The sequence below is a fragment of the Magallana gigas genome, chromosome 6 (genome assembly GCF_963853765.1).
Source record: "Magallana gigas chromosome 6, xbMagGiga1.1, whole genome shotgun sequence".
NCBI classification, from domain to species: domain Eukaryota; kingdom Metazoa; phylum Mollusca; class Bivalvia; order Ostreida; family Ostreidae; genus Magallana; species Magallana gigas.
In genome coordinates, this window is record NC_088858.1 from 38,282,568 (window position 1) to 38,301,214 (window position 18,647).

At 33.7% G+C, this 18,647-nt stretch overlaps 1 protein-coding gene across 1 annotated transcript; it reads right to left on the minus strand.

Moving 5' to 3' along the window:
• Positions 1-1,062: 1,062 nt before the first annotated feature.
• LOC105334178 (solute carrier organic anion transporter family member 4A1) lies at positions 1,063-18,000 on the minus strand. The gene is made up of 13 exons (XM_034468113.2): positions 17,920-18,000; positions 16,447-16,557; positions 15,912-16,237; positions 15,460-15,675; positions 15,177-15,279; positions 14,974-15,095; positions 12,918-13,039; positions 12,672-12,810; positions 12,262-12,460; positions 11,470-11,614; positions 6,845-7,011; positions 5,816-5,880; positions 1,063-3,511 (listed from the first exon to the last, which is right to left on the minus strand). Exons 2-13 carry the CDS (start codon positions 16,506-16,508, stop codon positions 3,198-3,200), a joined length of 1,980 nt encoding a protein of 659 aa, XP_034324004.2. The 5' UTR covers positions 16,509-16,557; positions 17,920-18,000; the 3' UTR covers positions 1,063-3,197.
• Positions 18,001-18,647: the final 647 nt, after the last annotated feature.

Here is an 18,647-nt window from a genome sequence, read left to right on the forward strand (position 1 = left end):
AGATATGCATGTACACATACAATATAAATATATACATCTCTTGTTTCCCAAGGAAGGAAGATGTCAAATTATAATTATACCTACCGTGATCACTGCAGAAATAATCGTGATCAGGGGGTCTATTCGGTCTGGTCCAACGCAGATATTGTGCAGCTGTTCCTTTAGAGTATCTGGTTGCATTTCCTGCCGACTTAAAGCCATGTTTGCGATATTTCGTCATCGTCTGCTTTCAACTCAGTGTTCTGTCAAAACATTATCGTAATTCGGAATGGCTATGTCGTTTATGAAAATATTCGATATTTATGAGATTCATTGTGTTAATATTTCCGATTTATTAAAAATTGAACTTCATTATTACACATTTTAGTCAATTGGTATGTTTATTGATAAAATCTTTTGATTTATGTAGCGGGACTTCCACGACCTATTTTCGGCAGCTCGAGTTGCGCAGTGGATTTCTTTTTGTCAGGTTCACATATCCTTAATAGTAACATCGGCAATTTCTTGTCCATAACTGTGCTTTTCTTTAGGCAAAATTGGGCTTAGAATAAATTTGAACTGGGGTGCAGATTTATAAATGCAACCAAAAAAAATGCAAAAAATAGACATGAATAGGAAATTATTATAAGCAAAAATTTTAACTTTTATTTAAATAGTTAAAATGATATGTTCATTAAAGAATTATCTCTAATGATAACTTAATTTATATTTGTATGCAGTTGAAAAATCTAGATATTATTTCAATCAGTTTTATTTATTAATAAAGTAACCTTGGACGAAAAACTAAGACATCCGTAATTGAATTTTTCTTTCGTAAGAGTAGCCATCGTTTGTTCCTTCAATGTTTCTTTCAACAATTATTTTGTTAAACCTCGTTTAGTTTGTTCAGTGTATATGTCTACTTTTCTTCCTGCTCGGTGGAGTTAGATATGGTAAAAAGACTGCATATGCTTTCTTTTATATGCAGCATCAAAAAGCGTTTTTTGCGTAGGCATAAAACTTATTTTAAATTTATCCATTAAAAAAGAGAACTTTTTGAAAGTTGAAAGGTACGATATTCCATTGTCTTTTGATTCTTTTTTTTTATTAACATTTATTCATTGTATTTTCATAAACAATTTAAAGATATATACAGGTTTTACAATGAATTTTTTTTCCTTTTCACCACCCATTCATACATGTACACACATTCACATCTAAAGTAATATGCTTTAAAAATCATTTGATTCTCGTTTTTTAGCTTCGCCTCGCCATCTATGAGATTGATCAACCCAATATATTTCCGTAGTGAGTCAGTAACTAACCTAATAAGTAATAATATATACACAATATAGTATACCATTACGATGACACACATTTTCATGAACTTCCGAAAGAATTTGACCTACATGTACATTTTTTTTCATCTGAATAGACATCCTTTTTCATGAACCTAACCAGACAGTTGAAATTAGATTTAACCTACAGGTTTCTCCTTTAAATAGAGTTTTGTCTGAATATACCACACATTTGATTCACCCCAGCGTAACAATTAAAGCGGTAGAGACAATGTTATAATAACATCCATTAGGAATACTTGCGTAACTATTTTGGTCATACAACTTCTTAATTAAATTATATTTTACGATTAATTACTAAGTTACTAAATATGAACAAGCCAAGGAAGATAACTCAATTATGAAGAAGCAAGGGAAGATAACGGTTAACTCCATTAACTGTTATAATCCTCTTCCCTGAACTCTTTAAAATGCTATCACAATATCTTATTGATTACAGCTTCATTAGTTTTCTTTTCTTAACATATGAATTAACTAATTTCTTTCATTGAAATTCCTGAGCAGAATAAAAAAATGAGACAAATACATAACCCCCCCCCCCCCCAGCTATAACCCTTGCCTTACACGCAGGTGACATTAAATATTATTAAAGATGACAGAATCTGTGTTCTGTGCCTGAGGAAGATTTTTAAACATTATATGCTTTAACACAATATAGCCATATCGCCCTACCCCACACCTACGACCTGAACCCCTGACCCAGGGGTTATGAATTTCATAATTTAGGTAGAGTTTGTGCACATCATAACCATGCATTCAGTTTTTCGTGGGAGTAAAGAAGAAGATTTTCCAAGATTTAATACATTTTCACTTTATGAACAAAAAGGCCCCGTCCTAGAGCCTGAACCCCTGACCCAGGGGTCATGAATTTCACAATTTAGGTAGAAGAGTCAGTGACATCATATCCAAGCACTCAGTTTTATTTATATATATATGGGAGAAGAGAAGAAGATTTTCTAAGATTTAATAAATTTTCACTATATGGACAAAAAGGCCCCGTCCTAGAGCCTAAACTCAGGGGCCATGAATTTCATAATTTAGGTAGAGGAGTCAGTGGGCATCATAACCATGCACTCAGTTTAATTCAAATATATATGTGAGAAGAGAAGAAGATTTTTTAAGATTTAATACATTTTCACAATATGACCAAAGGGGTACCACCTTAGAGCCTGAACCCCTGACCCAGGGGCCATGAATTTCACAGTTTAGGTAGAGGAGTCATTGGACATCATAACCATGCATTCAGTTTAATTCAAATGTATATGGGAGAAGAGAAGAAGATTTTCTAAGATTTAATACTTTTTCACTTTATGGCCCAAGTGGCCCCACGCTAGAGCCTGAACCCCTGACCCATGGGCCATGAATTTCACAATTTTAGTAGAGGGCTTCATGGGGATTTTAACCATGCATTCATTCTTTTCCTCTTATATTTGGGAGTAGAGAAGATTTTTGAAAATTTGGCTTTTATTGCATATTTGGCCCCACCCCTGGCACCACAGGGGTGGTAGAGTCATGAATTTAACAATTTAGATTCTTCATACCATAGAGATGCTTCATACCAAAAATAGTAACAATTGGCCTTGTAGATTTAAGAAGAAGTTAAAAATGTAAAATTGTTAACGCACGACGGACGAACACCAATTGCACTAGGTCACCTGAGTGACACGTGACCTAAAAATTTCGAATGTAACGAACACATGCATTCAAAATATATTTTCGTACAGTGCGGTGTTTGTGAAAGGAGATTTTTTATATACATGAGTAGTATATCCATTAACATTTCTAATATGTCGACACTAAAATTAATTTCAATTAATCAACATTTTTTTGTCGTCAGCAACATCTCAAATAACACTACCATCACAATTTTGTATTGTAACTATTCTCATCAAGAATGCTAAAAACAGGGTTATCCATCGCTGATTTCTCCGTTTTCTCATTCCTCACTTCTACTTCGTCTTCTTCTTTAACCACCTCCGGATTGTAGACGAAGGAAGCGATAAGAAGAAGAATAAACCCAACTACTTTGGTGCCCATCCACCACAACATCAGGCGAATACCCAGTGGCCATTTGTCGTAAATCCAACAGTTCCCTTTAGCACCACAGCTCTCCTGCCATACTGAGCAGGTACTGTCCAATATGGCGCCCAGAAAGATTGGTCCTGGTGTGGTACCTATTTATGAATATATTTGATATAATTAAGGTTTTTTATTGGGGTGGGGGGGGGGATTGGGGGTCTTTTTTCTTGGCTTGAATTTTATGTCTCATAAATATTTAACAATTAGGCAGAAAATATTTTAAATGGCTCAATATGTAATATTTGTTTTTGAAACATTTACAGTTTAAAACACTTTTTATTTTTCATGATATTTCTCCTACCTGTGGGCAATTTTTTTAACAAAATTTTGAATGGTGACAAGAAAGTTCAGAGAGTATGTCACAAAAATAGTTAATTTTTTGTTTTATACAAAAGAAACCATTAAATACTTATGAATGTTTGCCTTTGTTCGTTCTAAACGTAATTGTTAAATAAAGGCTAATATTATGGTTTTTAAGAAAGGGAACAGTGACTTTGTAAATGACAAGAATACTGGCACATAGCATTGTGAAAGTGCGGGGAGGGACTCATCCAAAACATTTTGACAAGCAAAAGTATAAAAAAAAAAAAAATTCCCAAAATCATGAAAATCCTTTACCGTGGGTGGAGGGTGGAGGGAGGCTTGTAATATACCTTTAATACCTATAACTTCAATTTCACTGTTCATTGCCTTATTTTCACTTCACTTTTTTACATGGTCCCGAAAAAGTGGGGTCCAACTCCATGGTAATTCACTGTTACCCAATTAAATTTTTGGCAAAGTATGTCTTTTCTTAAAGCAATATGAGCTGTATGTTTTAGAATTCTATTTTGCAGCAAAAACCTGCTAGTGTGATAAGTCTGCATATATCTTAAACTTTCTTAAAATTATTAATTTTTGTCAGAGGAAAGATTTCTCTTCTAAGAAACATACAGCAAATCAATTTTTGTACAACACGACAATAATTCAATTTTGCTCCAATTAAGGTTTCTTTACGGTCTTTTTCACAAAAAATTGGCGAATAGAAATTAAAAAACATTATATTATTTGTCATTTTTGTAGAAAATAACATTTTCGTTAAACAAAATTTCATCATGAAAATTGCAGCTCATATTGCTTTAAATTTCAAACTTTTTTCAGATGTTGAAGCTGAAATTCAAACTGAGTTTCAACAAAAAGCTCATGGGCCACATTGCTCACCGAGCAACAATTGCTGTAATAAAACCAGTTTATAGGGACATATACACACTATCTTGACGATACATCAAAATAGATCTTGTTTAAATTTTGCATAGAACCCTTTTGTAGCTTGGTGATTTCATTGTCATATCACATATTGATTATTGCAGTTTTCAAGGCATCTTCAACAGCTGTTCATATCAATATAAACCTTCATTAAACTTTGAACTCCCTGTATGACTCAAGAATGGTTCTAAGGTCAATCACAGTCTAAACAATTGAAAATTAGATGTCAAAACTTGAATGTAACTAATATAATAGATTGTAACATTTGAGCTTTTGAGAATATTTTTTTTTTCTACGTAAAAATGCACCTCCCCCTTCCCCGCCCAGTTGTGGCCAACAACACCCCTGGGGATCATGATTTGAGCAAACTTTAATCTAAACTTCCTAAGGATGCTTTCACACAAGTTCTACGTGTTCTAGCTTGTTGATTTTTTTTTCAATACATTCCTATTTTAAAATGCGACCCCTTGGCCCAACCATACCCTCAGGGATTATAATTAATTGAATCTACCATATGAAAGGATGCTTCCATACAAATTACATGTTTTCTGGCTAATTTAATTTTTGAAGAAAAAAACATTGTTAAGACTTTGACTCCTCCAGGTCCCCAATTGTGGCTTGAATCTACACTAAGTGATGATGTTTCAGTGCAAGTTTCAGCTTTTCTGGCCAATTGGTTTTTGAGAAGATTTTGAAAATACCAACAAAGTTTTATAATTTATTAATTAACTTCCTTTGAAAAAGGATGTGCTCTTTTATTTAGATAAACTTGAATCCCCTTTACCCGATAACTCTTTGTGCCAAGTTTAGTTGAAATTGACCCAGTGGTTCTGGAGAAGAATTCAAAAATGTAAAACGTTTATGAACAGACAGACACACAGATTTGATCCGAAAAATTCACTTGAGCTTTCGTCTCAGTGAGCTATAAAGCACAATTTATATATGTGTCAAAGATATTTTTTCAGATATTTAGAGACGTTTACACTGTTATTTAATTTAAATCAAGGGCACTTTCAAGAATCAAATGATGTTCCTAAGTTTCATTTGTCTTTTGTTGGCATGGACTTTTTTTTTTAGAATATTTGTGTTATCCACTCAATCAACAGATCTTCTAAATGGCATATAATTGTTAGACATATAATACGTTTATTTACCTAGCAATCTTCCAAATGTCAGCTGGATTCCAATTCCCAGTGACCTCTGTTGAGGGGGTATGCACCTATAAGATTGACACGGATAATGGATACAGAGCTGGTTGTAAAAGAGAGGTCTTGTCTTCCTCTCAACAAAAACAAATACATGCTATTGTGTGAACGGGTGGGCTTACCCATTACCTAGAATATTTCTTCCGGGTATGAATTACACCCCTGTGGGATAGAAAATTTGGCACATTCATAAAACTTTGCACTGGTCTTTACTCCTCAACATTCTTTTGATGTCATATGTACAAGACCCAAATATTAAAGCAATATAAGCTGCATTTTCATGCTGATATTTTTTTTTTTACAAAAATGTTATTTTTTTTCTAACATGACAAAAAATATAATGGTCTTAAAAATTTCTGTTAGCCATATTTTGGTGGGGAAAGCCTTTAAGAATGTTTAATTAAAGCAAAACTGAATTACTGTCGTCCTGTACAAAAATTGATCTACTATATGTTCCTAAGAGGAAAAATCTTCCTTTTCACAAAAATTAATGATTTTTAAAAATCTTAAATATCATAAAAGTTTAAGTTACATGCAGACTTATCAAACTAGCAGGTTATTGCAGCAAAATAAATTTCTAAAAAATACAGCTCATATTGCTTTAACATATGATAATTGCATAATCGGGGGTAATAGTGGCCCTCCCATTTCGAAAATATAGGTCGCTGTATGTTCGGTTAACGTAAAGTGTACTGATATACCTCTATAAATATTGCTTTGTCAACTTCTCTCTAAAAAAGAATGTTGGATAAACGGAAATATACCAGATCAGCGTTTAATTATTAAAGATTACTTTTTAAACAAACTACATTTTCTAATAAGGAAATAAACAGACTATATTAGGTTAAAAATTTGATTTTTTTTTCTTATACTTGTAACAAAGCTCTTCATCGCAAGGAGATTCATATAGTCAGAAAAACATCTCCAACCATTCAGCTGTCTTAAAGTTGATGACTTTAAAAGCAGAATGATGCATACCTAAACATGGCGGTCAGTGTAGGCGACATTGTGGAAAACGTCAGAAACATCATCAAAAACAACAGCACACAGAAGACATAAAACCAAGAACATCTGTCCGAACACGTGCCGCTTGTCAGGGTCATCGACAAGGCCGTGCGGTTAATACAGGAACAACCTTCATACATCTAAAACAAATGATACATACAAGGAATTAATACCAAGTGATACCAAATTATTCACACGATTTGACTGGATGTGGGTTAAATTGCTGCGTACACGAGGATAATTCTACATTATCCAACTAGTATAAAATAGATAACTGTCAAACTGCATTTTGCTGAATTTATAGAAAATCTTCCTGGAATCCTACAGGATAAAATGATTTCCTCCAGGAGTTAAATTCAAAGACGCAGATTTCTAAAAGAAGTTTAAGTTTCCCCACCGGATTTTTAAATCCTATGGTACATGAAGTTTTATTCAAATCCAATCAGAATTAACGTTCCTATTAAATTTCAATTCCGTTTGTATATATGATATGGGCCAAAAATGGCCCCCTAAAATGAACATCATCATTTTACTGTAATTCTTTGTTTTCTTTGTACAGATATATATGTGATGTTTTTACATAGTGTTCATTTTGATTCAGCTGCCCACAATTTTGAAATATGACATCGTAAATACAACCTTTCCCCGCCATTTTTGCATTTTCAGCATAAAACAGATTGTTTTCAAGCAGTTTTTCTTACAGAAAACACAGAGCGCATGCTTGAACAAACAACATATTTTAATCAGAGATGTATTTAGTCAAGGCTTATAAGTGACAAAAAAATTGTCCTTGTTCTAGCCTGCGCTCTACATTTCCCATTTATAAAAAGATAAGAAAATGTCAATTTTTGACTGAATTTGATTGAATTATAGAAATAGCGTCACTTTTGACGTCATATACTGCCAGTGAGTGCAAAAAAATCAAATAATAGGTGAGAAATATATTCTACATCAACTCTTCTAAAATATAACATACCTTTTTATTGTACCCGAAACACTTTTAAAAATGGCGAATTATGGGGGCCAAATTTAACTCATATCTTATATAGTTTTTTTTTCAGATTATTCAATTTAACACAAAGGGGCATCGTTATTTTTCAATAATAATTGTTTTCCATTATTAATTTATTTTTAAAGGTAAATACCTCAACTGACAGGTAAAATGCATCAATATTAAAAGTGGACATGGACTTTTTCAATAATGGTCTTAAATATGATATATTATTTTAAAAAGTTCAAATTTTCGCAATATCCACCAGGAACGGGTGTTTAAAACCAAAACAGGTTTCCTTCTTTTTTTTATAAATAAAAAATACTAAAAAAAATCTCATGAAGTGATTAGGAGCATATATCCTTCATAGAACAACAAAATCATGCTTCAGAAATGATACTTTACAATCCATTTAAAAACTTTTGGTGGCACTGCCTTGACGTTCAATAAACCCGTCTGCTAAACTACTTTTGAACCATGAGTTCAAATGGCGACGGCAAAGAGAATCGTCAGATCACAATTGGATTTCAAAGAATCTTTTCGTAAATGTTATATCCGATCACAACATGTAAGTGTTTAATCGTTTATATGTACTAATATTAAGTATGACACACCTGTACATTTACAGTTTTCAGGACAACTTGCACTCGTCGGTTTAAACATATGACTGAATCATCAAAGGAATTGCTGAAAACCATTGAATGCTTTTTTTTTGTTATCATCGACCTATAATAAAACCAGGTTTTGCAGGCAAATTTAACATGACTTAAAAACGTGCGGTATGACAGGTTTTTTTTCTGCACAGCCTGGTGTGTTATGGGACCGACTATATCCACAAATAAGCATTCAATAGTTAAATCTATATTTATTTTATTGTGTGTTTGTATGCAATACAAGGCATTTTTAAAATTTTTCGCTGTAAGGAGACTGGGTGGTCGACAAAACCATCAGATCTGATTTGTATTGTTTAAATATATTTTGTTTAGTTATAAACTATTAGGAGATTAACAAAAATTGCCACGATCATCCAGCTCTCTTAAAGCCATTAAACACGCTCTTGGTCATAAACATGCTGTAAAGTATGGTATGTAGCAACTTCTGAGTATCCAGTGATGATATATATAAAGTTGCATTAGTGGTAAGAATCCTACCCCCACCCCACCCCCCCCCCCCCACCCCCCGTCACCAGCTTTCCTGAAGTCAATGCTCAGTCTCATGTCTGAGTTTTTACCTCTTTATGCCCTTTTCCTCTAAGAATTTGAGTTGAGGACAAGGCTGAGTGATTAAAAAATGTTGGTGATGGCGAGGCCTGACCATTAATGATATACTGTCAAACTTCGTTATGTAGAACTAAACTGGACTGTATATAAACTTCGAGATATCCGAGTAACCGAGACATTTAGTGTAAAATACTTTAAAAATAAGTGGTTGGGACATATCCATTGTATTCGAGATATGAGTGTAAGAGTGTTCGACTGTAATTTTATCATTAACGAACAACCTAGCCGTCCATTAATGATACAATTTCAAAATTATAATTTCATTAATGATCAAAATTCTCATCCACTAATGATGGGAAATGAAAAAAGCAAAAACTTCACTTGTACATCGATACCGTTAACTATGAATGATCGAATTTTATGGCATAAGTGGATGGACTTCAACAGTTAATGAAAAAATTATTATGAAATGGTACTGTTTTGACCAAATTTTGGACATGTCATAATATTTGCATGCCTCTTTGTCTTTCTCATTTGACTAAGAAGCGTATATTAGATATATTATCAATTAATTAAAAATAAATACATCGTTGGCCAAGAATGATTACCTTCGGCAATTATGATACAATTATGTATAAAAAAAATTGCACTGCTTTGATAAACTACATTTTGGTATGCCATTTTGTCAATTTTTTTCTGTTACATGTAGATGAGAAGAGTTTAAATAGATTATTCAATCTGTTTCAACTTAATTTTCCAATTCTTTTTATTAATACAAGGTTTAATCTAATAGGCACTTGCTTATAATGACATGTGGTATAACGAACACGGTTCAAAATCAAAAGTCCAAAGGAAAAATATAAAACAGCATAGACGAACCTCTAAAAAAAAATTAGAGGTAGAATCAAGTGCCATGGAAGAGTGAGCATCTCATCCACCGAGTGCTCTTTATCGTAATCAGGAAAAACGGAGAAATCCGTAGATACGAAAGTTTGCCTGCGTACGCTGTTCCTATTCAGAGTAATTGGGACCTATTCTAGATAGTTTATGTATAATGTCAAGAAAGACGTAAATAAAAAGGATTATTTTTAGTTTTAGTTTTCGACATTGTCCTTACTTTATTGATCAGTCTGTTCTGGATACTCATTTATGGATATTTCAGATCAATTTTCCCATATGCTTATTTTAAAAAAAAGGTAATGGGACAAAACGAGCCAAATCTGGAAAAAGGGTTAAATGAACTTATAAATATCTAAGAACAATCTTTTAAGAGGGTTTTTTTCTTTCGCTTTCACATTTTTGTACACCCCTAGTCTGAAAAATTTGCACTATGTATCATTATTTTTTATCAAATATTTATATTCTTCATTGCCAAATCACTTTTATTTAATTTACGATATAGCCTATAAGCTGGGTATTCAGACATGTAAAAAGTTATGGTTCTTATAAGTTTCTGCTTAACAGATTAATTTTTTCACGAAAAGAACTAAAAGAGAAAATTATTACTGATTGAACAATCTATCTGATACTAATTATAGCCAGATCAGAAATAGACAGATGGGCATAAACAACAGTACCATTTCATATATAATTCCATCATTAATGGTTGAATTCCATCAACTAATGCTATGAAATTTATATCATCAATAATTAAGATGCTCTTATTTTGCATTTCTTTTTTTAGATCATTAGTGGAAGTGACTTTTGACCCTTAATAATATGACTTTAAAATTGTATCAATAATGAACAGCTAGGTATTTCAATAATAATAAAATTATATCATTGATGGTCATGATTCTGACAAGTTATGCAAATTTTAATCATTAAAGGATATTGTATCATGAGGTTGCTACAATGCCGTTTAGCGCGCATCTTCAACTAAACATAAAGTGTTTTTTAAGAGATACGATAGATTTGATTTAACGGTTATTTTTTCAAAATTAAATATCAAAATGGTTGAGTAAGCTTCATTAAATCAAACAATAATATATCATTCTAAAACGTGCGATGACGTTTACTTGTGCGCATACGCCGTGATCAGATTTGACGTGTGTTCTTAAACAAATATTTCTCGTCGTGTTTCTTCGTCAGTTCATACTTAAAATTCATTTTTTTTAAACGATATCCCGAAAATTTGTTTCAACAAACCATTGTACAATCAGTTAATCGCATATTAAAATTATCGGGAGTAAAGGTAAAATTCATTTACAGTCCCGTTGTGGTGATACCAATACCTTGAATTTAACATACCGTTATTTTATTGTATACATCATATACAAAAGGATTAGAAACAAGTTCAAATAACTTACGAGTTCTTCTCCTTAAACTGTTAAAATAAAAATAAATGTAGCAACTACACAACTGCCCATTGAAAATTGGACCAATACCTTGGTTCCATTGACGTCGCTGACACCGGAACATCCGGCGTGACACGGGGAGAAGTAGACTATCTGGTTTTGATCACAGACAGGCTCGTACCCCGCCGTGCTGCAGTCACAGTCCGAGTTACAGGAGGATATGAAAGACGACTCCCTGCAGTAAAAAAATGCACGTAAGATAATGTCCTATATGCATGCAATAAAGATCTTAGGCACTTTGATTGGTGCATTTGCATTGACTTCTTGTTGACCTTACACTCACTGTTTCTGTTCAGGTGGTGTGACAAGTTAAATTATCTATATTTAGGAAAATTCAATAAAAAAAAATGTATATTTAATTAATTTTGAAGATTATGAGCAGGCTAAACAGTGTTCTAGGGGGGTTTCTTTGTTTATTTTTTTAATTGTTGTTTTGGTTTCGGACGAGGGGGGGGGGTGTTGTTTTGTTAAGTTTTGTTTTGTTTTGTTTGTTTGGTTGGTTGGGGGGTTGTATGTAAGTAAAATCAGGTGATTTCCATAAACTTAACAAAGTGTGATTTAGTCTTAGTGCATTTATTGATTATACATGCAGATCTTTAAAACTTGTGTTCAAAACTGGCCGTTCAGTGGAGAGAAGGGTGGTTCATATGTGATGACTAATTGAAAAAATGAAAAAAAAACCTCATGGAGCTTCTTTCATAATTCCGAATAAAAAAAGGTAAATATTGTTGAAATATAAATTTATGCAAGATATTACTTTATATTATTTCACGCTGTTAGGTACAAAATAAAAACAAGTTATAGATGACCAATGTACTAAACCTAGTGGTTGGATAAGACGTTGATACTCCAGCTATTGGTTGACTGGGACAACTGGCGAGAAACGATGGACCAAGACACATGCATAGGAACAGGCATGCGCAGCTGAAGCGAATAATACCTCGACATTTCAGGTTGAACTTTTTCACTATGTAACCCCCGAACAGCATTCCTCCTGCCGACCCGGGAACCGTGATAAAACCTGTACACGAGGTAAAATCTTCCTTTTTATCTGCCATCCGCAAGTTCATTATGCATATAATTCTTGGTTTAACTTCATATTACATGCTTTTCCTTTCACTAACCCAAAAGTATGTGCTTTTTTAAATTTGATTATATAATATTTTTGTGCAGTCAAAAGCATCAATGTTTGATTTTGTATACAAAATCTAAAAAAGAAAGTTTTTACTTACCCATCAAGTTTCCCGCTTCATATATGTCAATGTTAAAAAATTCCTGAAACAGTTTGGCACCAAACGTTGCTAGTCCTCCGATGATAAAGATTTCCACTGTTCCGCCAAGAATAATGAAAACAAAAGCCGGGTTTTTTGCCTGCAATTACACAATAATAAAGTTCATTTTATCATTGGGTTGTTTTGCCTTATCTCTACACTCTTTAAATACTAGTTAGCGAGGTAAAGAAACGTTTTCTGACGTACCAAAAGCCAAAGGGATCTGGGGAGATGTTTTATGCTTTTGCCAAAATTTTCTTCTTCCTTGTATATTTTCTGTGAATTATTCTGAGCTTCTGAAATCTTCTCCTTCTGCAATTCATCATAACCTGTATTTTTTTTTAAATAGAAATCATTCTGGTGAAAGTGTCACCTAATAATTTTATGGTATCAATATAGTAAACGGAGTGAGCTTTATATGCAAGTATTTACATTTTCAACTGTCTTTGTCTGTGATAACATTACGAATCAGTTTTAAACCCCAAAACCCAATAACTTCATAAAACATGAGTGACACAAAATGGGCGTGTCTTATAGCTTAACCGAAAAAACGGTATTGGCCGCACCGCGTAGTAATACAGACAGAGCATGTGCTACATAATAAAGAATAATGGTTTTAAAATAATGTTGTTTTAAAGTGTACAAATTGGAAATAATATAAATATAAGTAATAAGGAATCATTCTTTGAATTTTATGAGGTTATAATTTCGGTCGGAGCGTGGACAAATCTACCATAAAGCCCTTAGGGCTTTTTTGGATTTGACCACGCCCCGACCGAAATTATTACCTCATAATACTCAAAGAACAATTCCTTATTTCTAAAAGCAATTCGAAGAGTTAACACTAGAAAAGGTTTATCTTTTCCCTGGAAATCGTAGGACGTAGCAAGTTTTGATTGTGACTCTGTAGGTCCGTTTCATTAAAGCTATGATTGAACTTCTGTGACCATGTGAAGTGCTACAATGTTTATTTGCCATATTTGTGACGATTGTTTCAACCATATTATTGCGGTCAATATTATTTACAGAACGGTTGGCCTTTTTAATAATTCTTTTTTATTTTATTTTTTTTTTTTTCATTTAAAATGAATTCTCTTAAACGATATTTTTTGTCTCCGTTTTGATCTATGTCATTTTAACCTTAATGAATAAAAGCATGCTCATCAAGGAAATTGGCGGAATATGTCTTATTTGCCTATAATGACTGGAACTGGGACCCCGAGGATGAGTCTGACCAAGAATATCCCGTAACAGAACATCGTCCGATCATTCCACCATCAAATGGACATTTTGAGTGCCCCGACTGTTTTTGTAGGCCGTGTGTCATGAGCGACCAGAATCGGCAGCTTTGGTGGCCAGAAAGATGCACAGAAGGCTCGCAGAAAAACCGTGACCACCTAGCCTTCCTAAGGAGGCTAGCCATCAAATCTGCCTTAAATTTAAAATTTGATATTCTATAGTATAAGCTACTATTTAGTTACGACAGAGCTCTTCTTTTTTAGGAGATCAATATAGTCTAAGAATGGCCACGACCTACAGTAAGCGTCTATCCTTTGATAAGAGAGGTTACTCTCATTTGGACCATCATGTTTTACTCGTAAAGATTTTTATTTCATTTTACAATTTTCCTTAAATCATCTGCAATTTTGGAAACGACCTTTGCAATTTAAAAAATCTTCCATTTTTATCGACGCATTTATTTCTTTTTTCAACTCTGATTTTCTGAAAAGTGTTCCAAGACATAAACATTTCATTATGCATGAAACTTTCTAATTAGGAAATTCACCCTTGCATATTTTGCATTGATTACTTCATTTAAAATATTGTTTATCTGTATTAAAGTGTAGTGGGTGAAATCAGATGTCCGTTATCATTATGTGTATTCTTTGATAGTATGTTGCTATTCAAAAAAAGATATGTATTTGTTGGGAAAACTCAAAAATGTATTGCAACGATATACAAGGAATGATTTAAAGTAATATCGCGCAATGCATCGTGAATCTCATGTGCGCTGTATAAAATGTTGAATCAAAGTCTGCACAATCATTATTTCCATACGGAAATTGATAAGTAACTGAACGGCAACTGAAAGGTAACTGAATGGTAACGGAAAGGCAACTTAAAGGTAACCGAACGGTAAGAAATGTAACAGAAGGGTGATAAAAAGGTGACGGAATGACAGTATATTATTCAGCCCCTATTTTAGCCCTTCCAGTTAACACACAGTTGAAAGACACGGGTTCATCCTGTGACAGTTTTTTACCTGGCAGTCTCTTGGGGTACCCAACTATTGGTAACAAAACTAAGAGGAATCCCCCCATTCCAGCCAGGATGCCGATCCACCATGCCCCTACCCACTGGGGGTCAAATGGGGTTAACGACACACTGAAAAAAAAAACTTGCAACTTAGTACACTTAAATTGCTTTTAGAATTTATGAAGGATGGAATCTATTGAGAAATCTAACTTGCTGGTGTCGATTTTATCAACATCGACAAATATGGAGAGAGTCTGTGCCCCTGCAATGTACCCCACTGCTACACCGACAGCCGCACTGCAAAACGTGCATCCTATCCAAAATAAGATAAATCAGCTGTTATGGGCATTATCTTGTACATAATGCAGAAATAGCAGTGATTTGATTACTTTTACAAGGTATGGAGAGAGAGAGAGAGCGAGAGAGAGAGAGAGAGAGAGAGAGAGAGAGTGTGTTTTATTTATTTAAAATGATCAGTTACAGTTGAGATTACCAAAGTAGAATGGCGAGCTCCTGACTTTACTGTTTTCCTCAATGTACGTCAGACCTAACGTAAATGACGGCACTGCCCCTATACCAATAAGAGCGTTCCCAAGCAGGAGCATAGAATAGTAACCCTCGTAGTTCTTTTTTGGACTCGTTTCTGAACAAGATCCAGTACTAGAGTTGGATGCAGAGCAAACATTCGCCGATGAATTGGCCGTTGTACCTAAAGATGAACAAGGAATAAGCTTAATGTTTTTAAGTCTTCTACTTTAAGAAAATAAATTTAGACCGGTATTATTTTTATTATCGTTGCTCATACTATAGTATAGTCTTCTTTTTCAATATTGGGTTGAATAAATGCATAACGTACGTAGATATAAACATTGTGCAAATAGTATTTTATTTCCTGCTTCTTGGTGATGCAATCAAAACATACACTAAATTGCGGATCATACTCACTTGATATGCTGTAAGTGTATTCATCTCCAATAAACTGCGGCAGTGAGAATACAAGACACCCCAAAGACATCAAAAACATGCCTGCTGCCATCAGACGAGGTTTGTTTGCATAAGTCCCAAGGTACCCCACAAGTATCAGTAAAGCAGCAGCTCCAAAGTCGTTAGCTGAGGCTATCATGCCCGACTTCTGGCTCGTAAGCTCGTACCGTTTTTCCAAAGTGACGATGATGATGTTGATGACGCCATTGACAATGAAACCCTCGCAGAAGGAGAAGGCACAATGCCAGAATACATGCCATCGTATAGAATTAAAGAACTGCAGACAACTGTAAATAGATCCATAAATCATAATGAAATTAAGGTATACAGTACAGGTATTGTTAGTTTTTAAATATCATTGTGATCCATATCTTTAGAAGCTCTATTCAATATACTTTATATTTTAATAATTTTGTCACTCTCATAATAGTTACAGTAAACATTAGATTTTTGCCACGAGTTCAGATTTAATTTTTTGTGATATTAAGCCACTAACCTCGGCCGAAAAATCAGACAGCCATATTTTGCCTTTTCCTCATTCCTGTCATCACTGGCCATTATGCTACCTTGGTATAGGTCATTAATCTTCGTTCGTGCTTTTCATATCCTAGCAAGAAGACAGTAGTTCATCAAATTCATTGACACGCTTCAATATTGGTTTTACTTCCGAATTTTATACAAACGAATCCCTACTTACTTTGGCCAGGGTCTAATAATTTGATTTAAGCTTTATAACATACACACAAGACACCTCGACTTACGACCGAGGTGAACCATTAATTTCTTTAACTAAGAAACTTTGATTGTTGAAATCAAATACATTCTGCCGCCATTTGTCAGTTGTATAGAAATGAGCGTCCAGTGAAGCCCGTTTATATAACCTTTATGTTTGACTTCTTCGTGAACCTAACATTTTATATTGAGTCTTCCACGGGTCCTTGAATCTCAGTAGGTAGTTTACCTAAAGTGTTCAACAGTGGACTTTTAATTTTTTCAAAAATAACGATATGAGAGAGAGAGAGAGAGAGTCATTGACCAATCAATTGTAAACATCGCTTCTGGTAACAGTTATTAGGTATAAGAAATAAGGAATAAGGAATCATTCTTTGAGTATTATGAGGTGATAATTTTGGTCTGGGCGTGATCAAATCCAATAAAGCCCGAAGGGCTTTATGATTGATTTGATCACGCCCCGACCGAAATTATCACCTCATAATATTCAAAGAATGATTCCTTATTACTTATATTTATATAATTTAAGGCCATCGTACGATTAAATATTCAAATATAAAAAAGCAAACCCCGCTGGCGCCTCAATTTGGCGTCATTTGAATTATGGGTTATATAGTACAAAATCAATACGTAGTGTTGTCACAGGCAAAGACACTGGATAATGTAAATATAGTTACATAATGTGCACTTATCCCTAGGATATACATCGCTGTAAACAGATCGAAGGGTAATAAAAAAAAACTTGACTTTGCAGTTACAAAATTCAATTAAAAAAAAAACGTTTCCAAAGAAGCAAAGATTTAGTCTAATAAGCATGTTTTTTTGTGATCTAATTATTATGTACACTTTATTTAGCCATACAAACATACACCGTACGATCCCATTGTGCTCTCTTCTCTTTGCAACAAATTGAAGAATGAATTAGATTAATGACAATCATCGGCTTCGTGACTCAGTATGTATAGCATAACATAGAGTGGTAGAGATTCACATTCCTCCAGCTTGTACTACAAGTGTTATACAGTGGTTGCAGTACTTATTAAATTTCACAAGTATTTGCTATAGAAATCATACTCTTTAAGCATATCTAATACATGAATTGAACTGTCAAATTTCATCTTCATTGCGTTTTATCAGTAATCGAGCGTTTTTTTAATGCAAAAAATCGTATGAAAACTGACTGGATCTTGGTATCTTAAAAGAGAAAAATATGTTATAAATTTACTGTATACAATACCTTTATGTTGACATATAAACCCAGGTACATGAACATGCTATTTGACCTGTTTATTATTCATCACCTACTGTAGGTTTACCTTTAACGCATGAACGAGAAAACACCGTGAGATGTTATAAAGGTAAGCATTACAAATAACGTCTTCAAATATGAGTCACAATACTTTCAACCTATGTTGGGTTGATTTTTCAACTACTTCTAAACATCTTATTAATTGTTTGAAATAAATATTAAGCCTGCATAGACAAACGTAAGCACAAAAACCGAATATATATCTCACAAAATTAAAATTTCCTAAAGTGCTTTAAAAAAATTTCAACAAATTTGAGACATGAACAGGTAAAAAAATATATCGCTTTTAACCTTATCGCAGCTTGCAGTATATTTTAAAATCGGAAACTTATTGACCTTTCCAAAGCAATGAATTACGTAGAGTTAACGTTAAATAGCGAAAGTTTTCATTTCAGATTCAGAAATTCAAATCAACCCTTCTTGATAACATCTTGTTGTAAATGCAGAGAGAGAGAGAGACAGAGAGACAGAGGGGTATACACGTAGAGTGCAAATGAGAGAGAAAGAGAGAGACGGAGAGGGAGCAAGGGAAAGAGAGATAATCCGGAATTTAAAAAAATAAAATAAATTTCTGAGAGAGAGAGAGACATAAGAGAGAGAGGTCTCAGTATCAGTGATTACCTACCGATGTTTCTCTCCGTAAATGTTTGGGTCAG